The sequence below is a fragment of the Desmodus rotundus genome, chromosome 2 (genome assembly GCF_022682495.2).
Source record: "Desmodus rotundus isolate HL8 chromosome 2, HLdesRot8A.1, whole genome shotgun sequence".
In the NCBI taxonomy this organism is placed as follows: domain Eukaryota; kingdom Metazoa; phylum Chordata; class Mammalia; order Chiroptera; family Phyllostomidae; genus Desmodus; species Desmodus rotundus.
The window spans coordinates 76,871,119-76,894,119 of record NC_071388.1 but is presented as its reverse complement, the minus strand read 5'-3'; the positions used below and the strand labels follow the sequence as shown (position 1 = coordinate 76,894,119).

General features: G+C 38.0%; 1 protein-coding gene across 2 annotated transcripts in view; it reads right to left on the bottom strand.

The window, feature by feature from the left end:
- Window positions 1–23,001, bottom strand: part of EPHA6 (EPH receptor A6) — an 876,611-nt gene that overhangs the window by 267,263 nt on the left and 586,347 nt on the right. For both annotated transcript variants that reach the window (XM_053918286.1, XM_053918285.1), the window contains exons 9-10: window positions 20,073–20,143; window positions 16,891–17,016 (exon numbers count right to left, since the gene is read on the bottom strand). In XM_053918286.1, the coding sequence (XP_053774261.1) occupies window positions 16,891–17,016; window positions 20,073–20,143 (197 nt within the window). The remainder of the gene's footprint in view (window positions 1–16,890; window positions 17,017–20,072; window positions 20,144–23,001) is intronic.

Sequence of the window (23,001 nt, the reverse complement as noted above, 5' to 3'; positions counted from 1 at the left end):
AATACCCAAAGTCTTGGAACATTGATAGATATAGTTGAGGAGATCTGCTATAAGATAGAACAAATCTGCGTTTACAAAGAACAAATCCAAACAACAAATACGAGTTAAAAGTTTAAAATAGTAAAACCTCAATCCAGGGGGTTCCATAAATGACCAGTAGAAATTCCAGAGGGAATTAAAAAGAACTCGGGTGAGGACACTGCACAGAAATAATGCTAAAGATGATCAAAGAGCAAGCATCTCCAGATTAAAAGAGCCTCCGTGTGTGCCGCATTAACACGCAGCTCCAGGGTAGAATCCTCCAGGCGTTTCAGTGGGTATCAGGAGTGTTGCCCGCTAAAAGACAGGAGAGCAATGCCTTTATAATTCAGAGGGGAAAATAATTTTAACTTACAATTCTATGCTCAATTTATTTTAGTTATTAAAAAGACATTTTAGGATATAAAAATGCCTAGAAAATGGAATTAGTCTGCAAACTTTCCACTCTTAGAAAGTCAATGGAGGATTTGTTTCAGCAAAATGAAGAAGGTAAATCGAGAGAGAGGAAGATCATGGGTTACAGGAAATCATGGCTTCAAATTAGTTAAGTGACCAGGAGAAAGGATGAGACCCGTGCAGAAGTCCAATGGAAGCAAGACAGCAGCTGCTCGTGTGGCTGTGTGGATGTATTGAAGCCGTCCAGGGCGGGGGGTGGCAAGCTTTTTCCACCAGTGGCCAGATTATAAATATTTGAGGTTTGTGGAAAATTCCCACTGTGTTACAACGCTTAATTAAACAGTTTCAGCACAAGAGCAGCTATAGGTAATAAGTAGACAAATGGGTATGGCCGTGTCCCCCCAAACAGGTAATCTGGTCTGTGGGCCATAGTTTGTCAAACCCTGCTCTAGAAAAACTCAACCATGAATTTCCAGCAGCATTACTATTAGAACATCAGAAGAGCAAACCTATTATGGAGAAGGTGGCATCATTGAAAAGGACCAACACAATTCAGCAGTCAGGTCAAGAAAGGCTAAACCTTTCTATTTTCCTAGGTTGGCAAAAAAAAAAAAAAAAAAAAGACACCTGACTACTAGGAGTTCCTGTATTAGAAATCTTACCAGAAAGATTCAAAATATTTTACAAACATCAGTATAGCACTGATGTTTATTACAAAAATAAGCTGTTTTTACATTTACAATTTGATTATAAGCATAAAAAAATAATACCACCTATATTTGTTGGAACAATATATGGATACCTAAATGTAATATTTAAGGATATAAAGGTAACATCAGTTATGAAAGTTAACAGCTATACGGAGAGGAGAGGTGTCTGTTGTAAGAAAGCTAAATCTTTATCTGTGATAATAGGGTGTCAATAGATCATGTCTAATATTGAAATGGACATAGAAGTAACCCTTGGAATAAGAAACCTAATCATTTAAAGAGTATTGTCACAAATGAGCAGGATTTAGTGTTAGACGAGGAGTCAGGGGCAACAGTGGTAAGCTTGTGCTTTTCATTACAGGCGCTTCTATTTCAAAAATAATTTGAGATATGTGCAAGTCACTTCAATTTAAAAAATTAAAATTGTAAAAGGATGGAAGAAATAAAAAGTCTTTATAACTGTAATAGAAATATGGCATTCTCTTTCTGACCTCGGCTTTTGTGGAACATGCTATTAAACTAGAGTAAAAGCTGCCACCGTTCTCCAGTATTACAGGTATTTTTCCATGAATCAACAAGTGAACCTGAACAGGCTAATACATCAAATGTAAGACAACACAACATTTATTGTTTTATTTCAAATTTACTTTTTTAAAAATGAAATTTAGCTCTTTTCCGTTACCTCTTCCTTTTGCTATGCTGAGCTAGGTATTGGATTTTGCAGAAACTAGACTCAAAATTCAACAGGGAGCTGAGCAAATCTTCTGAACTTTGCTTACAACTTTCTCTTTATTTTCCTTCTGATTATATTGTATTGATTATGCTACTACAGCTGTCCCAATTTTTCCCCTTTTGTCCCCTTCCACCTAGCACCCCCCCCATGCCCTCAGACAATCCCCACAGCATCGTGCATGTCCATGGGTCATGTGTATAAGCTCTTTGGCTGCTCCATTTCCTATACTGTAATTTACATCCCCGCGGTTATTCTGTACTACCTATTTGTACTTCTTAATCTCCTCACCTCTTCACCCATTCCCCCACTGCCCCTCCCATCATTTTTTACATTCAATTGATGATAGAAATGTATTTATTGCCATTTTATTGTTCATAGTTTTGATCTTCTTTTTCTTAAATTAGTCCCTTTAACATTTCACATAATAATGGTTTGGTGATGAATTCCTTTAGTTTTCTCAGTTTTCTCTTGTCTGGGAAGCTCTTTATCTGCCCTTTGATTCTAAATGATAGCTTTGTTGGGTAGAGCAATCTTAGCTGTAGGTCTTTGTTTTTCATGACTTTGAATATTTCTTGCCTGTCCCTTCCAGCCTGTAAAGTTTCCTTTGAGAAATCAGCTGACAGTCTTATGGGAACTACCCTGTAATTAACCAACTTCTTTTCTCTTGGCTGCTTTTAAGATTCTCTCTTTATCTGTAACCTTCGGCATTTTAGTAGATGTGTCTTGGAGTGGGCTTTGCATCCATCTTGTTTGGGACTCTGTGCTTTCTGGACTTGCATGTCTATTTCCTTCACCAAATTAGGGACATTTTCTTTCATTATTTTTTTCAAACAGATTTCCAATTTCTTGCTCTTTTTCTTCTCCCTCTGACACCCCTATGATGTGAATGTTGGAATGTTTGTTGTCCATAGGCTGCTTACACTGTCTTCATTTTTTAAATTCTTTTTTCTTCTTGTTGTTCTGATTGGTTGTTTTTTTGCTTCCTTATGTTCCAAATCATTGAATTGATTGTTGGCTTCATCCACTGTACTGCTGTTTCCCTGTAAATATTCTTTATTTCAATTAGTATATCCTTCATTTCTGACTGGATCTTTTTTATGCTGTTGAGGTCCTCACTAACTTCCTTGAGCTCTTCCTGTATAACCAGTATTTTGAACTCTGCAACTGATAGATTGCTCAACTCCATTTTGGTTAAGTTCTTTTTCTGGTGTTTTGATCTGTTCTTTCATTTGGGCCATTTTTCTTTGTCTTCATTTTGGCAGCTTCCCTGTGCTTGTTTCTATGTATTAGGTAGAGCTACTATGACTCCCTGTCTTGGTTGCATGGCCTAATGTATCAGGTGTCCTGGAGGGTCCAATGGCACAGCCTCCCCTATCACCCAAGCTGGGTATTCAAGATGTGCCCTTCATGTGGGCTGCATACAACCTTCTGTTGTAGTTGAGCCTTGATTGCTGTTGGCAGGTCAATGGGAGGGATTTAGCCAGGCCAGTCACCTGCAAGGACTGGCTGTGACCACTGACTACCAATCTCTGTGTCTGTGGAGGATCCACTGTGTGGGGGAGGGGTGGTGGTGCTCTGATATGATCTATAGCTTTTCACTGAGTACACAGGCTCTGGGGTTTCCTGGGTGGTACAGGCCAATGTCAGCTCCAAACTGAGAGGATTTAGGAAGTTGTGAAACATGGGTGAAAACCAGCCATTCATATGAAAAAACAGTCTGAGTGAGTCTGTAAGTTGAGTGTGATGCAGACTCAGGGGAATTTCCATGTGGGGCAAACAGTATTAGTCAGGTTGATGGAGTCTCAGATATAGAATCAGCATCTGGCTTTGTGGCTCTGTGGGGGAACGATTCAGAAAAGGGATGATGGCATCTGCTCACCTTGATGCGGGACACTTCATTTTCCCCCTGTATGCCACTGGTGACTTTCAAGCTGCTACCCTGGTGCTGGAGCTCAGAGGGAGTGAGTCTGAGTAAGTCTGTGTGTGGGTTCCTTAAGAGGAACTGCTTGGGACTCTTTCGGTTTCTTCTACCAACTCAACTCCTGCTGTTTTTTGCAGCCAGAAGTTGTGGGGACTTATATTCCTGGCTCTGGAACCCTAGTCTGTGGGGCCTGGTATGGAGCTGGGACTCCTTGCTGCCAAGATATCACTCCCAAATTTTACCCACCACACATGGATGTGGAACCATCCTGTTCTGCAATTCTGTCCCTCCTACCAGTCTGGATGGATGTGGTTTATTTAATTCTGTAGTTGTCAGACTTCCATTCAACTTGATTTCTGATGGTTCTGAGTGATGGTTGTTCAATACTTTAGTTGTAACTTTGATGTGGTTGTGTGAGGAGGCAAGACATGTCTGCCTATGCTGCCATCTTAACCAGATGGCACATCTTTCTCAAGGAAGGCATTCCTGCCGACTTTTGAGAAGAATTCACTTTTCACTTTTCTCCGACTGTCCTGGTCATGCACACTTCGAAAATTAACATTGTATTTTGTGGACAAGCTGCCAATGGGGCGTGGTTCTCTACACTGCAACTAATCTCCTTATAATGTATTAGTTATTTCTTGTCTTCATAGAAGTATAGGTAACAGGGTAAAAATATGTTATGCAAAATATCAAGAACATATTGATTTTCATCCTTTTGCAGAAGTCATTGTCATAGGTATTGATATACAATAATGTATATACTTAGGACTAAAAATTCTCTAAAATTGAGGATTCTAATTATATTCACAAACAAAAGACAAACAACTAAAAACAATAACAATTAGCCAGAATTTCACTCTTGGTTTGAAAGTTGGATTTTTTCACGTAGATCTCAACATGTCAACCTTCTCCTAAATACTCCTGTGTTCTTTATTTTGGTCACTGTGGTCAGAAACTGAGACTTGTTCTATGTGCCTTGCTCTCATGAATCCCTGCATCTCACTTGTTTCTCTGCTGCCACTCATTGCTTATTGTACTTCTTCCTCCAAAGACATCAAAGTGATTATTTAAATTGCAAATCTGACTATGTGATTCTCCTAACATTCTTCAGTTACTCTTCCGTCTATTCAGAATGAAGCCCTCTCTTGGGTTATCCCTCCTTAGTCCCTCAATTTAACTTGTTTGCCTTTTCTCCTAGAGGCTGATGCATCATCATCATGCCTCCATCACAACACTTAACCCTGGGGATGTATAAGGTGAAATACTATTTCACTTCCCTCACTGCAGTTTTACACTAGGTTGTAAACCTTTTAAAGACAAAACTCATTTAATGAATGAATACGTATTTTTATTATTTTTATTAATTATAAATTTTATGTTCATGTCAAACATTGTTTAAAGGGCTGAGGGTACTGCAGAGAGTAAAACAAAGATGACAGACAATAAGAAAAATGAACAAAGAAAATATATTCCAGTTAGTAATTGATGCATAGAAAAAGTAGCATAAGGAGGGAAAAGAGTGCGAGAGGAAGGTTGCTACTCTACTAAAATTTATCTTTGATAAAGTAACATTGTCCTAGGGGCTGGAGGAAGTGGGGGAGCGAGAAAGGAGCCATGGTGTTACCAAGAGCTTTGCAGTCAAGTGGAACATAGGTACGCAGGTCCTGAGATGGGAATGCATGAAGCATGTTTGAAGAAGAGCAAGGAAGCCAGTGTTTCCACAGGGCAGTGAGCGAGGGAGAGGTTGTGGGAGATGACATTGAGGAGGTAGCTAGGTAGGTGAACAGGCTTTTACTTTGAATGATTCATGAAGTGATTGGAGGGTTCAAGCATGGAGTGACACAATCTGATTTACTTTTTAGGAAATCTTTTGGTGCTTTGTGTGGAAAACATACCACACAGGCACAAAGGTGGGAGAAAGGAGGCCAGGGTAGGTGCTGACGGGCTGGGCCAGAGTTGTAGCTGTGAAGTGGTCAAAGCGGTTGGGTCCTGGGACGCATTTTGAAGCAGAGCTGACAGGGTTTGCTGCTGGATTGATGTGGCATACAAGAACACGCGAACCATGCTTCAAATGAGGGAAATTGAAAATCTCACCCTAAAGAATGACCTCATGACAACAGTCAATATCCAAATTAATGGTGGTCCTGCTAAGGCACTTGTTTTTTGTGGATCAATGCACTTAAAGTTAGGTAGTGACAATCCACTCTACCCCTACAAATCTCTAAAACAGATCAGCAGCTGGGATGCAGCCTTCACGTCACAGAGCTGGGAAGTGACTGCGATAAGACAGATTGACAGATGGCTGGAATGAAAGCGAGGAACACAGCCAAATGCACCTAAAATAGGTGGAGATTGTGGTTGTGAAAAATGGTTTAGGAAATAGCGATTGCACGAGTACCAGAAAAAAATAGTTGCATGTAGAAAGTATAAATTCACAAATATAAAAGGTTATCTGTAATAAAATAACGGTTAATAACAGCATGACTCTGAACTCAGACTACGCTAGGGTTGAATTTAGCTTTATTACTTACAAGCTAACCAGCTTTATGATTTACAAATTGATTATTATTAATAAATAATCACTTTGATCAAGTACTTTAATCTGTCTTAGTTTCCTTGTCTGTAAGATGGATATGTGATTTTTAGTGTTGTGAGGACTGAAAGAGAATGCATCTAAAGCTGGCTTCAAGCATGTAAATATTTAATGACTCTTGCCTACCTTTAATATCAAAGGGAGACTACCTTTCCTGATCGGATGAAGCAGAAGGGGGAACCATAGAAGAGACGCTGGCAGGAAGAGATAGCAAAGGCTTTCCTTAAACAAGGAGCCGCGTTAGACCACATGGAGAGCCCATGTACTACCCTTCGGTGGCACACCTTTGTGTCATGTGAGTTTATTTACTCCACCGTGAGAGCAATAAATGAGACACTATCAATGAGCCTGAGTACTTGTTTTGCTGCTGTTTCTATTTTTCAAAAAATCAACAGAAACTGCTATTTGGACTTAATTCTGAATAAAGATCTATGAAGTGTAAGGGGGTAGGAACCTGGGAAAAATGACCATTTTCATTTAATGATACCTAACAGCCTAGAAAAAAAATCCCTGGCCATAATGTATATTAAACTTTAGGGTGAAGATTTTAAAAAATGTACGTAGATTGGGTGCAATTTCAAAATCAAAGCTACTACAGAGTAAGGGATAGGTGTCTATAAAAAATCAAGTGAACAAACAAGACAGAAAAACAAACTCATGGACACAGGCAGCAGTATGGTGGCTACCAGAGGGAAAGGAGGGCAGGGGGAGGGAGGAAAAAGTAAAGGGGATCAAATATGTGGTCATGAAAAGAGATTTGATTTTGGGTGATAGAAACAGAATGCAGTATACAGACTATGTGTTATAGAATTGTACACTTGACACCTATATAATTTTATTAACCAATGTCACCCCAATACATTTAATAAAAAGGGAGACCATAAAAATATACAGATTTCAAACAAGGTAAACACAATGATCCCAATGAAGGAGAATATGACAGAGTGCACAAAATAAATGCTGTGCAGAGAGCTTGGAGCTCAGTTATGTTGTTGCAACTGAGACACAGAGCTAACTTGCAAGGCAGAACGACTCAGGGATAAGACAGATGATAATTGTTCTGGCTGATCTAAGTGAGGTGGAGAAGGACCTGGCTGGTTTGAGGAAATTCACTTATAAAACATGATAAAATTTAATAGAAATATTAGTTAAATATTATGAGAAAATAGGGATTATGAGAAAAATGTTTGGATAGCTAAATAGCAAATATATATATATATATATATATACATACGTATATATATATAGTTTATATAGATATATAGTGTGGGCATATAAATAAAATATAGCCTTATACTCAGAGTCACAAGGTCAATTGGACAGGTGCAGACACAGGCTTAACAGCAGCTCATCTGAGAAAGAGCACTCGGGTTACACTGCTGGGCCCCCTACACCGACAGTGTGTGGCGGCTGTTCAAGAAGCAAATGCAAACCCATGCTGTGTTAGCTGAGGCACAGCAGGAAAGGTGCTAGCCCTGTGTTTTGTGCATTGATTAGAAAATATTTGGGATATTGACTTCAATTCTGAAAAGACTTAGAGAAAAACTCAGTTCTCCATGGAATGTTATCAGAATGATGAAATATCCAGAAATCATGTCAGAAGAAAATGGTTGGAAGGTTTGGACAATTTAGACTTGAAAAGAAAGATTTATGAGGTTGACATGTTGTCTCCAAATATTTGAAGGGTCATGGTGTGGTGCAGAAGGAGGATGAGGATTGCTTTGTGTAAGTTCTATTTTGCAGAGCAAGTATTGGTGGGTAGTGTTATAAGGTTACATCCGGTGTTACATGCAAGCACATTTTTACTTGCAAGATTCTTGCTTTACTGGAACAGTCCTTAAGGGAATAGGCTGCCTAGTAAGGTAGCGAACACTTTCACTGGTGGTTTTCTGATAAAGGTTGGATGGTCACTTAGACCTATTTTATCTCATTTGCTTCTCACAACAATCGTGGTGCGGGAAAAGCATTTTATTTTTATAGTAATTTTTTGCCTAATAAAAGCAAAATTCATTCCTCTTTAATTATCTTAAAGTTTTTATGTCACTAAAAGCTAAAAATTCACCAAACTAAAAAGATACTAACAACTAACTACTAATAGCCAAGAGGCGGAGCTAGTGTTATATTTGCATAAAAAAAGGAAAAGCCTAGGCTTTGAAGAAAAATTAGCTGTAATAAACAGCCAGTGGCATGGAACTCTAAAATCTCTTGAATTGTCCAAAATTACTCTTTGCAATCTCCACACCTCTAATTTCACCACTTCTCTCTCTCCCATAAGCTGTGCTTTCCTCATCTTGGCGTTCCTTACCTTTCAAATGCCATCTCTGTGACGCAGTCTGGGAGCTCTGGATTCTTTAAATGCCAGTAGAAATTTGTATGTACGTATGTGTGTCTGTGTGCTTATAATGCTTCTTCCTTCTACCTGTCTTTCTTTCTATTTCTTTTTTTTACCTTTTATAGTGTATTTTCCTTAGCTTCCTTCTTAAGCCTGAGCCCCTTTACTTGTAAACCACATAGTCCATAACCCACAGCAGATTACCTAATAGTTGCTCAGTAAGGAATTTTATTAGAAGTGCAAAGCAAAAATGAACTTAGGAGACAAAATAGCAAATGGATTCTTGCTCTGTTATCTATGGTAGGCTTAAAAAAACAACTCATTTTGGTTTTTTTACAAAACAAAGGTTGTAAAACATGACCCCAAATCCTCCCATCTCTGTATACATGCTCCTTGGCTTTTTTTTGTTCCTCTCAACGAGAGGTAGAAGCTATTTCTCCACTTTGTTAAATCTGAGTTGGTCTTGTGACTTGCTTCGAACAAGGCAAAGTATCAGAATTACATTGTGGAAGTTCACCTTGGGGAAGTTTTCCAAGGCTAGAAGAGGCTATCAACTCTGTCTGCCATCTGCTTAGGACACTGCCTTAGGACTGTCATGTTTAGCCCAGTGGTAGTGAAGAGAAAAGGTATGGAGGAGAGATGAGTGGTTCCTGGTCGGATTCCACGCCCCGCCCCCCTCTTGGAGCAGCCACCTCAGAGCAGCCACCTCACAGCAACGCTGTCCAGTTGAGCCACGGTTCACAGGAGTGACCCCAGATGAGACTGGAAGACAAAACCCCCCAGCTCCAGCTAAGCCTAGCACAAATTGTTGACCCACAGAATTGTGAGTAAACAAAATGATTATTATTTGAAGCTACTTAGTTTTGGGATAGTTTGTTATACAGCAATGGATAATACGAAATGGCTACCAAGACAAAAGTCATTAGTTAAATAAGTAGACAATTAGATAGACAACACAAGAACCACTTGGGAACAGTTAACTAATTACCTCATGCTAGATGAACTATGGGATGACATAAGCAGATCACACACTCAGATTTATGGCCTTAATTCAAATCTCACTGTTTGTTCACCACTGTGAATGCACATGGTGTCTCACGCAGCATTAATGAGTGTCTGGCATTATCAGATAGTCATAGAACATAAACAACCTTCTATTTCTTTACAAAAGAGAAATTCAGAACTGTATCCAATTTTTATCTTATTCCCTCAGTTGCATTTCGAATCCCCCATCTTTATTATATTCATATTAAACTTAAAACCCCAAATGAACTTCAAGTTTGGAAAGCTCCTTTATGTGGTAGGCAGCCTTCTAAGGTGGCCGGCAATGATCCCTGCATCCTCGTATTCGTGCCATTGTGTAGCCCTCTCCCCTCCAGTGCGGTCTGGACTTAATAACATAGTTGCAGCCAACACAATATGACAAAGGTGATGTGATCTCACTTTTAGGATTAGTTTACAACAGGTTAAGATTTCAGTCTTGCTAGCAGACACTGTTGCTGGCTCTATGAAATAAGCTCCCATATTAGAGAAGCCCACATGACAAGAATCTGGGTGTTCTCCGCCAGCTGGCAGTGAGGAGTTAAGGCTTTCAGGACAACAACCCTGTGGGGACTGTATCTGCACAGCAACCATATAAATGAGCTTGCGAGTACATGCTTGCCCAGCTGGACCCTCAGATAAAACCACAGCCCTAGCTGACACCTTCGCCGCAGCTGCGTGAGCAACCCTGCAGGAGCTAAATCATGCTTGAGTTCCTGACCCACAGAAACTGAGATAGTAGGTGTTCTTGTTCTTAAGTTTTAGGGTAAGTTGGTATGTAGCAACAGAAAGCTAATACACTGTCATGTAAGGAATAAAAACTGTTGTTGGTATGTGGGTCTTCTCCCCCTGCTTTTGGCTGTTAGACTTAAGAGAATATGTCCTTATTTTTTCTTTCTATATAAACTGTATCCAGTCTTCTCCTATCTGGAATACTTTTTTGAATTAAGTGTCAAGTTTCCTTCATTCCACCAAATATTTTATTTAGCAATACACACACTAGAAGACAAAGCTGAAGGAAAATTTTTTGAAAAATTGGTTTTTGTAAGTTATTAGAAAAACTCTTTAAGATTACCTTGCGTGTTGTACAAACTCAATACAAAATTAATTCTCAATGTAATCTTTTCTGTAAGATTCTATATTTCACTTTATAAATGCAAAGTATAGAATAAGTTCTATAATTTCAGTTCAATTTATCAACCAAATTATTAATGTAAAGTATTACAACTACTATAATTCACACCTGTCCTCTAGAAATTGGTTCTGTTAGCTTATTTTTATTTTGTATATACTATGCATTTGATTTTATATTACTTTAATTTTTTGTACTTCAACTTATACTCTATATTAGGCTTTTTGTTGTATACAAACATATATTTATTTGTTTAACAAGTATTAACTGATAAAATTAAAACTTCATTTTTAATTAGTAATTGTAAACTAACTGAAAATCATAGATGTCATTCCTAAGTTACTCATCAATTCTTGCATTAATCCTGCAAGATAGCTCTTATTACTGTGAATTTATTACAAAATGAGCAAATCAGATCTCTGAAACATTACTAAGTTTATGAAGGTCACAGAAGGGAATTAGCACCAAAATTATGGTGCAAGCCTGGGGCTGCCTGGCTTCAGATTGTGTCTTTTTGATTCACATGATGATGTCCATGGAGAATGAATAACACCCATCTTTCATTACATCATGTAATTGAGAAACCTATGAAATTCTTGGGTAAAAGGCATGAAGATCTTGCCAGAATCTGTTGTCCATTCTATTTTCAGTCTATTAACAAAACAAAGAGTTTCTAAAAATAGAAAAAAATAATTAATCTGGCCTCTACCATAAATCCTTTAAGTTGATGGAGGACAAAATTTGCATCTGATAAGACCATCACATCTAAATATAGAGGAAATGGGCCATAAACTCATTTTTTTTCTTATAAAAGGTAAATTGTGAAACCACATCTGGAATACTGCCTACATTTTTCATTGTCATGTTGTGAGAAAATGTAATATAGCTATAGAAGAGTAACACAAATAATAAAGAGACTAAGAGGATTTAAAAAAAATAACAAAAGTACTAGGTTCTAGAACAGAGATAAGAGGCTGGCTGGGAGACGACAGGGAATTAGGAGAGGCGCACAAAGTGAGCATTCTGCCTTACACGCCATCAAGGGGAACTACGACCTGAAACGAGGCGGCAATAAGAGAACCAAATATTGGGCAGAATAAATCACTGGTTTGCCACACACTTTTATATCCTTTTTGGTGTCCTTTTGACTTTCCTTTACCTGCAAACGACTGCTGAGAAATGAACAGTTAAAACTTCCTGGGCTTCTGGGAAGTGAGAAAGTATGGTGACACTAAGCCAGGAGAAGATAAGGCTGATAGTGGAGGCAATAATGAGTTTTGTATAGATAACGGGATGGAATGAAGGATGGGGAGATTTTATGCATTTCCATTGAGACTAGGGAAAGAGGGAAGGTCAGAAATAAGAAGGGTGCCCTATGGGCTTAGAGACACAAAAATGACTTTTTCAACAGCATAACGTTTCAAAATTATAGGTACTCTGCTAGGCAAGTTTTTCCTACAATGCTTTAGGTTCGGTGCTGCCCTGAAAAAGGGACAGCCTTTCAACGACCTTTCTCAGCTCATGATTAAAATGCAATTTACCAGTTTTCTCAGTATCTCAAGATATGTAGAAAATAATAATTCTACCCTAATCTGACTTGGCTCTTTTAGCCTGGGAATTTCTGTTGTTTAGTCCTCTGGCCACAGAATTTCATTTTAGGATGCAAAAAGTCAAAGGAGACAGATCATCTTGATAGTCTCCCATGCAACAGAGCTGCTCGCTTCATTTAAATGGAAATGTGCATTTTCATGGAAATTCAGGCCTGTATTGATAAACAAAGATAAGCTGCCACTATTAAATAGAACAGTGATATACAGAAAAGTGTCCTAGAACCTAGAAAACTCATTTAACAAAATAGTAAAATTGAGAGATAAGAAATTTTAAGAATATATATAACCCAGGTATAGGACAAATTAAATTTTCTAAGGATCTGTCACATAATATTGAGATGGTTATAAAGCTGAAAATCCCAGGACAGGGTTGTGTGTATAAGACAGGTTGAATACATATGTGTTTAATGAGAATAATGACTCAATATGAAAAAAAATAGTAATCAGCGCAGTGTCTTTATAACTAGACATTAGCCAACTAACACACATTTTTCAGCGAACATGTTAAGAAGCATCTGTCATGGATTAGGTGTGATATAATTTTCCATGTTCTTAAACTTTTAATGTGGTTATTTTGGGGTCCACTTTTCAATCATTCATTTAAAGAATATTTAATAATCACACATTTTTATCTCCCAACTAGAAACCTGGAAAACATTCTTACATATTTCTTGGTTAAAAATCACGCAATTCTTGTAGATTTTTCCTCTCAGCAACAAACTGTGAATCTATTGCTACTTTTAATATATTAATCAGACCTGAATATCTTTTACCTGACAATGATTAAAACCTGATATCTTGTTTCTTTTTCCCAGCTCTCCCACTCTGTCCCACCTCAGTGCAGCGCGTACGCTGTCAATTAAGTCCTTTCATTTACACTCCCAGAGGGAATACCTAAAACACACAGTGATGAAATAAATCTGAGAAGACACATTCAAACAGGTGGGGAAAAAATAAAGGGAATGAGACAACCTAAGGAAAGGATTTACAGTAAAAATTTTGGCACATAACCAGTTGTGCAATTATGTCATAGATGTTACATTACTCTATCAACTCTTCTTTAGTTTGACTGAACAGTGCTTTGCCACACTGCTGCTATAGGAAGAGTCCACACATTCATGAGGGTTTTTTCACATGCAATCAGAGTTTTAGTAGCACAATGTAATGAATTTAATCAACAGAGCAGTACTGGTGAGGAGCACAAAGAGGAGAGCTATATTGTAAGAGCTTTGTCTCATAAAACATTTTTAGTTTTATGATTTTCCTGAAAATGAACAGTTAAAGGACACTTGGCCTATTATTTGAAATTTGAAACAGTTAACAATGAATAAATATATAAAGGAGATGCTGATGTATAGGACTGACTACATGGTTTAGATATTGTCTTTGCCAAATGAGAGGAATCCCATTACAATTTATCAGAGTTTAGATAAAGCAGATAATATTAAATAGATAATATTAAAAGTCTCATTAATAGTTATTGTTTACTTTGGCAGTATCTGTTATACATTTTTTAGGACAAAATTTATATTTTAGCTGGAAAAAACCCCCAAACTGAAGAAAAATTTAATTTCTTGGTTTACATTTAGATATTTGATTTTGTTTCTTAATATGGTTTCAGACACCAATGTTTAATTTCTGCGCAGAGGGCCATGAGAGGAAGAGCTTCTGCTGCATGTATGAGAGGGCGGAGCGCTGCAGCGTAAGGGAACATGTCAGAGGGAGAAAGCCAAATACAGGGTGTGATGAAAGTATTCCACTTCATTTCCTCTCTCTTCCTCTGCTGTTTTAAGAAAGCGAACGCTCAGACTAAATGAATATAATGCAATCGTTCTTTTCAATTATAACTTCAATGCCTGTTGATGTCCTTTATGTTCAGTAGAGGAGGATAGAGATTTTGGTTCCATTACAGGTTCTTAATCTTTCTGATAATGACGGTCTCTTTTTGGCTGCAAGCATTCGGATCAAATGGACAGGATCCTGGCGTCAGCTTTCAGAGGGAGCCCCGGCCATGGAGGAGGAGAGATGATCCACTGTGCATAGGAGTCAAGTGATATAGGGGACTCACCACAACGGCTCTGGAATTCTTGAGATAGTGCTAGTTCTCTGTGCCCCTGGGAAACGGAGTCAGCTCAGTGGGACTAGTCACGCAGAGCCTTGAGCTTAGAAGGGCCCTGCCATTTGTTTAATGCTACGTTATCATGATCTTACAATTCTTAATCACTTTTTAACAAGGGACTCTACATTTTCATTTTGCACTGGTCCTTGCTAATTATTTAGCTGGCCCTTCTAGTGAAGAAGAGCTTTGAAAGGGACAAGGGATAATCAGCTCCCTTCTTTTGGCCTTTGCATAGATATGATACCTGGCTAGAATGGCCATGCTTTGCTATGTTCTGCTCTGTCCAAAGGTTCACACAGATACCCTGCACCTAGAGGAGACATACATCTCCCTTCAGGATCCAGTTTCTCTTCTCGGTTCATTCCCTCTCTGCACTTTTAGTTGCATGCACAGCTGCCTGGTCCCAGATTTTGTTTCCAAACTCTCGTGCATTTGTGTGTCCACATTATTGTATTTGGACCATTGAGATGTGAATAGACATGTTTGCAATTTCCAGGTAATTGCTGTAAAGATATAGGCAAAGAGACTGAACTCTTTCCTTCTTCTTACAGGCTGGAAGAGAGATGTGCTGGTGAGCCAGCTTTGACTATTGGGAGGAGGATGATACACTAGGGGAAGGCAGAGCAAAGAGTAGAAGCAACTCGGGTCCTTTCAGACCCGAATGAGAGCTCCCCCGCCAGCAAGGATCCCTCACCCTGAGTCAAGGAGTTCAAAGAGGAACAAATATTCTGGGGTCTCTGTTATTGTAATTGGCTTAGCCTCTGCCCTAAGTAATGTACAGAATACATTTTTGAAAGCTGATTCACAATAAAGTTATATTTCTCCAGAATAGTTGAATGATACAGTGTTCTTAGTGTCTGAACATTCTACATTTGGAAAATTACTAACTTACATTAAAATGATATAAAACTACATTGTTCCTGATATTATCCTCAGTGGTTCTCAGAACACTTCTGGATCTTGCAGAGACTCCAGATCATCAATATTAATACTAATTATAGTCTATATCTATAGATGCTGGGCTTTGAGTAAATCTATAATAACCTGTGACAAACTCCTTAAGATACATTTAAAAAAATAAATTCCTGAATTACTTTAGTTATATTGTAATTTATCTCCATATTGAAAGAAGACTACAAGATGTTAGAAGTAACTTTTTTTTTCTTTTTTAAAAATTAATTAATTAATTTTTATTCAGTTACAATTGTCTACTTTTCTCCCCTTCCCTCCACCCCACCCGAGCCAGTCCCACCTCCCTCCCCCACCTCTACCCTTCCCCTTGATTTTGTCCTTGTGTCCCCTATAGTAGCTCCTATAGACCCCTCTCCCCACTATCCCCTCCCCACTCCCCTGTGGCTATTGTTACAATGTTCTTAATTTCAATGTCTCTGGTTATATTTTGTTTGCTTTTTTCTTTGGCACAATTTACCATAGCCAAGTATTGGAAGCAACCTAAGTGCCCATCAGCAAACGAGTGGATCGAAAAATTATGGTACATTTATACAATGGAATTCTACGCAGCAGAGAGAAAGAAGGAGCTTATACCCTTTGCAATGGCATGGATGGAACTGGAGAGCATTAACTTTTCTGAATTTTCTCCTTGTTTGGAACCTGAATTAAGGCACTTAAAATACTTAAAAAAAATAACATTGTTAGAAAAAAATAACATTGTACTGGGACATGGAGGGCCTGAGCCACCGCCTATGCTGAAACAAAGAGGGTGTGTCAGTGGCTAAATACCTGACCACGAGATTCCCCAGTACCTGAAGCAACTGAGGCACAACTATTGGCACCCTGCTGGAAACCAGTTGAATCCTCACTGCCCCTCCCCACTCCTTCCAGCTTTTCCCAGAGGCAAGGCCCATAAATCTTCCTGACTTTCTGTCCCAAATCAGCCATCGCTGATTGGAGGACATTGTCTTGCAAACACCTGTACACCTGGGGCAGATCAGCAGGGTGACGCACCCTGCCCCGGGGGTCTGCCACACACCCTTAAAAAACCCTCCTACCCTTGCCACTGCAGTCTGCTTGGACTCAGCCCCTGTGATCGAAGTGTCCCACCTGGAATAAAAGCCCTTAATTGGACCTTTTTGGCTCCGGATCCTTTCCTAGCTACCTCAGCTACCTAACAAACATAACAAAACTTCTGATTTCTTAAAATTTTTCAATGACTAAAACTGCTAAGATTTAAAATATTTTATTGATAAAACAGTTAAACCATTAAGGAATCATATCGTCAAAAGTGTAGCTGTTAGGTTTACCTGCTCCGATGACTCTCTCAATGCGAATCCTTGAGGGATCAATTTCCTTTGTAAATTCCTGAACTGCTAGGGATGGGTCCTCGTACGTGTCTGGATCTATGTAAGTTTTAACTCCTGGGAAGCGTACTGCAACAAAATAAAAGATTGAATAGTGAATATTTAGAAGGAGGAGTCACACTGAAGTATTCATTCTTGTTCAATACTTAAATTGAATTCATTTTTCTTTTTCCGTCCCTCCCCAAACTGCTCCAACGCCATTAAAGCTTTGAGTACTTGGAATAAAGTATTTTATTTACTCTTAATGTAAAATGCCCTGGTGTTTTAATAAAAAGTAAACGGACAGTTTCTAGAAAACACATTTTTATTATATTTCTGTAAAAAGTCTAATCAGCTCACTTACCTACGGACAACCCATACATTTCACATCCAATCCAGCTCAGGGAATAGGGGAGATGAGGCATGAACCTCCTCCCACCCACTTCTCACACCACCCCGCTGCAAAGCAAGCCTGTTATTAATGTCCACCCTGGATCTTTTCACTCTAAGGCCCTAGGTTTTCCTGAACTTATGCCCCAGTCTCGTGGTTTCTCCCCTTCCAGAAACTCTTAGGCGGTAAAGCACAGACCCCATGGCACAGTGTCAGAAGATGACAACAAATGATAGCTTTTTCCTGTGGTCTTGTAGTTGCTTCCACGGTCAGAATAAATGGTCCTGAAAAGGGTCACCTGTCTATCCTGGAGGGAAGGGTAGGAATCAAAGGCTCAAATCTGGTCATTGGCTGTGTAGCTGCTACTCTTTCTCTGGTGGGGGGCAGGGGTGGGGTGTGGGGAGTGCTCACTGCCCATGGGCAGTTGAGACAACAGGCATGGCTGGAAAGCTTGAATGGAGTGGTTGCATATTCATTTGCAGCTTCTTCGGTATCAGAAGAAGAAGTCACAGACTGCCTGTGGTTATTCCTCTCTTTTGCTCATTGGTTTGCATTTTCCATATTAGATTTCTATCTTCAGAAGGACAGGAGATGCTTTTTAATATATGTTTGTATATTTCCAAATACTTTAGGTATGGTTTTATAGGTAACAAGCACATGCAAACCCTTTGGCCTTTGCATAGATATGATATTAAATATAAATTATTATTGACTAGGAATTAGTGAGGATTAAAAGATCAATGAAAATTTGTAGAATAGTGGATAATATTTGGTTTTATTGTTAGATTCTGAAAGCCATACGATACTCTGAGGTAAGTGTTGTCTAGGTCTCCTTAGAAACATGCCCTTCAAGAAAAATCTCAAAAGTAAACAAAGATAATACAGTAAGTTTAGAAGAGGTGAGGAAATGCCCATTATTAGCGATAGTTTGCTTCATGAGTTCTTCTGTCCCTGCTGCCTTTTATTACTTTTTGCCTACTGTCTTCTATTACTGGATATGCACCCATGGGATGATTAGTACTTCTCAAAACAGCACCAGTGAACCTGACAATGATTCTGAAATGCTATGCTTTTTTTCACTTTCCAAAGTTTAGGTTGGAGGAAAGGAGAACAAATAATCTGTACCACTTGTTTATAGTTTATATGACATGTTTGTAATTTAGTAGGACTTGTGATTTCAATTTAAATAGTATAAACTCAAATTCAGTGGCTACTACTAGATGATCAGTAGTATCCAATTGATAATATTACTTTAGGCACAGATAACAGGTAATATTTAGTAACTCATACATGGTTTTAACAATTCAACCAGTCGATTATTTAAGATGGTACACATTTCTAAGGAATAAATTGAGTAGTTAATATCACCTTTTTTTCCTTATAAACACAATATATGTAGTAAAGAAAAAAAAAGCACCACACTTAGTTCTAATATTGACTCTCTGGTTACTCACTGAACTTATCCAAGTCTTTTTGAAACATTAGTTTATCTTTCTTCTATCTCATGGCTGCCTCAGGTTATTTTCATTGCTTCTTGCTGAGCCCACCTGGTTTAGTTTATGCAAAAGTGCTAGTTGGGAAGGAGATAATAAATACGTCAGGAACGTCTCTTTCTTCTGCATTCAGTTCTAAATGTCCCGCAGTGAATCTTAAGGTTACTCAGCATAAGTTATCTATCTGTCCAGGTGTTTGGTTGGATCCAGGTTTCTGCATCTGTTTACAGCATTTTCAGATCATTCCATGACTGGTATCGAGGGTCTCTTACCTGTCAGTGCAGTGAGCCTCAAACTAATTGCACAAAAGAACAACCTGGGATAGTTCGCTAAAAATGCATATGTCTTGGCCCTACCCTGGACCTTCCGAATCAGACCTTGGTGAGGATGGAATATTCTAATGCTGATGGTCCTTAGACCACTCTCTGAGAGTCACGTGAGCCTTAGAAATAGTCCTAAATTATCCCTGTCGTTTGTAATTGCCTCACTTGTATCCCTTCCTTCTCCTGGACGGTGATACGGTTTTAAAAGTCCATTATTCATTTGGCTCAATATGAAGCAGAAGATGAGCTTAAATAGTTAAACAACTTGCCTCACATATTATCTCTACACTGTGGTTAATTAGAGAACATTACTTTCTTGTTAATTCAGCATCTCACTACAGAGGAATTGCCTTGACAAAGGAGTTTGCCACTTGGAGGTGGAGGTGAAGGTGGGTGTTGAGGAGGGGAGGGTGGCAATTATCAAACCGACTCTAGTGGTAATTATAGCTTGCTGGGGAAGAGATCCTGCAAATGGATATAACCTTGTAGTCGGCTCAAGGATTTCATACATATTCTAAGAGGTAAGGAGCTGATTTTCTTTTTTAGTGTTAATGAACTGCAAATTGATTTGTTATATGTTTAAATGACAGTTCCTACAAGAAGGAATAACAATTCCATAATATTTCTGTGGCTAATGCTCCACTAAATAAAACCAACTCCCATGCTGGGGACAGTGCGAGTAGTAAATAACGAGATACAATCAGTCATCTTGTATTTTTAGCATATTCAGTCTGTCACATTTTTCAGCAAGCAGAATTAGGAGAAAGCAATATCATTTAATGAGAAGCAGGTGCACTTTCCACTAACAAACCTGGAAACCAGATGAAAAGTTGGAAGTAAATTTTGTGGCTTTCTTAACTCACTGATCCAAGTTTACAAGGAACTCTTGAATTGCTGGAACAATATAAAATAATGGAAGAAAGTCACTTCACTACTTACAATGCCCATTCTGTAAGTGGTTTCGTCTCTTCTCTTCTGACTTCATTTTTGCCTTTATGTACCACTGGCACCTTTTTAAAAAGTAAACAGAATCTTATTTTTAGAATATGCTGGATGAGAACCAAAGCCAATTAAAATACATTATCATTCAAGGGCCCTTTCAAGAACATCTTTATAAAGTATGAAAATACTCCACATTTTTTTAATATGTATCAAACTTAGTCCCAGATAAAAATAAAATACTCCCAAGTGGACTGATTGATCCAAAGGATAGGAATCTTAGAGAATATTTTATAATCAGCAATAAACATCACGTCCTTCCTTAAATGACTTCTAATAGCTAGGGTAGTGAAACAAATTAAAAGTCAAAATGAATAAATGTTTGTGAGTCAGAATATTAGACATTCAGGCAACTATCTTCTAGATTCACTGCTAAATGGTATGATTTTTTTTAATGTCAGAAATTTGGTGGAGGCATGTTCTGCTCGCTCTCGTGATAATCCTGCTCTGAAGAACAGAAGCAGCTGCTTATCTTCCATGACTCCCTAAACATGAATAAATTCATGGACATCCCTCTGACGTGACCGTTCACCAAATCGCTAATTCCAAGTGGTTGAACAGAACACATCTGTGGCACGCAGTCCATTCCTCAAAGGTGAATGTTGCTTTAATTCCTGTAGCAAGTTCAGTATTTCTTCAGGAATGTCTTATGGTTTTCATACCAAAGTGCTTAAGAGATATTTCAAAATGAATTATTTTTATCTTATGCAATTAAATTGTTTCCCTAAGCATGTACAATGTTCCTGGTGTCACAGAATCTGGCAAGCATAAAAATTGGAAGTTAATAATTTAGGACAAACTATTCTTCATCGTTCAGTTTTCTAAGTAGTATTCATATTCTGCTTCAGGAAAATAGAATATCTGAGCCCGTCTGTCAAGTTCATTAGGCCAAACTTATGTAACCTACAAGGACTGTAGGTCTGTGAAGTCTCTTTTTAAGCTTGTCATATTTATGTAAGACAATATTTTGTTTTTTTAAAAATTTCATTTATTTTTAAAAGATTTTTGACTACAGTTTACGTTCAATATTGTTTTGTATTGCTTTTAGGTGTACAACAGAGTGGTTAGCCAATCATACGCCTTATAAAGTGTCCCCTAATACTTCAGTAGCCAACAGGCACCACACATCGTTATTACAATATTAATGACTCTATTTCCTATGCTGTACTTTACATCCCTTTGACTATTTTGTACTTCTCAATCCTTTCACATTTTCCCCCAGTCCCCCAGCCCCCTACCCTCTGGCAACCATCAGTCTGTTCTCTGTATCTATGCGTCTGTTTCTATTTTGTTTGTTCACTTACATTGTTCTATGGATTTCACATATATGTGAAATCATGTAGAGTTCGTCTTTCTCTGACTTATTTCACTTAGCATAATAACTTACAGGTCCATCCATGCTGTCACAAATGTAAGATTTCCTTTTAATGGCCAAGTAATATTTTGTTGACTATATGAACCACAGCTTTATTTTATCTACTCATCTACTGATGGACACTTGGGCTGCTTCTATATCTTGGTGATTGTAAAAAAACCCTGTAATGAACATAGGGGTGCTTATATTACATCAAATTAGTGTTTTGGGTTCCTTTGGATACATATCCAGAAGTAGAATTGCTAGGTCATAAGGCAGTTCCATTTTTTTTTTTTTGAGGAATCTCCATACTATTTTCCACAATGGCTGTGCCATTTTGCATTCCCAGTAACAGTTCATGAGGGTTCCCTTTTCTCCACATCCTTGCCAGCGCTTGTTTCTGATTTATTGATGACAGCCATTCTGACAGGCATGACGTGATATCTCACTGTGGTTTTAATTTGCATTTTTCTGAGGATTAGTGACTTTGAGCATCTCTTCATATATATTGGCCATTTGTATATCCTTTTTGGAGAAGTGTCTATTTAGGTTCTTTGCTCATTTTTTAATTGGATTGCTTGGGAGGGTTGGTGTTGAGTTGTAAGAGTTCTTTATAAATTTTGACCTTATCAAATATATCATTGGTGAACACTTCCCACTCAGTGGATTGTCTTTTCTTTTTGTAGATGATTTCCTTTGCTGTGCAAAATCTTTTTAGTTTGATGTAGTCCCATTTGTTTATTTGTTCTTTTGTTTCCCTTGCCCAAGGAGATATATCAGAGAAAATATTTCTAAGAGAAATGTCTGAAATTTTCCTTCCTATGTTTACTTCTAGAATTTTTATGGCATTGAGTCTTACACATAAGTCCTAAGTGCAGTTTGAGTTTATTCTTCTATGTGGTGCAAGAAGGTGGTCTAGTTTCATTTTTGCACCTGTTCAGTTTCCCTAACACCATTTACTGAATAGACTGTTTTTACGCCATTGTATATTCTGGCCTCCTTTGTCAAATATCAATTGACCAAATAGGTGTGGGTTTATTTATGGACTGTCTATTCCATTCTGTTGATCTATATGCCTGTTTTTATGCCAAGGCAATATTTTCTGATATGTTAATAAAATCCTTTCCCATATGTGTATGTGCTATTTATATCATTTGCTGAAATACTATATACTCCATGAGAAAATAAGATCTTAACTCCTATTTTACAAATACATATAAATATAATTAAAAATTAAAAAATATCCAAGCTTGCCGTAGATTGCATTACAATTACAAACATCACTGAAATCAATTTCCATTATGAGTTAGAGTCATTTTTTAAATTGGGGATAAATGACATGTTGTTTAAATAAAATCAAACTTAAGAAAATACCCCAAACTTTTTCAAAGAAACTTTCAGGATAAATGACATGTTGTTTAAATAAAATCAAACTTAAGAAAATACCCCAAACTTTTTCAAAGAAACTTTCAAATAAGAAAATAAGAATCTTTCTGAACCAAATTAACCATCATA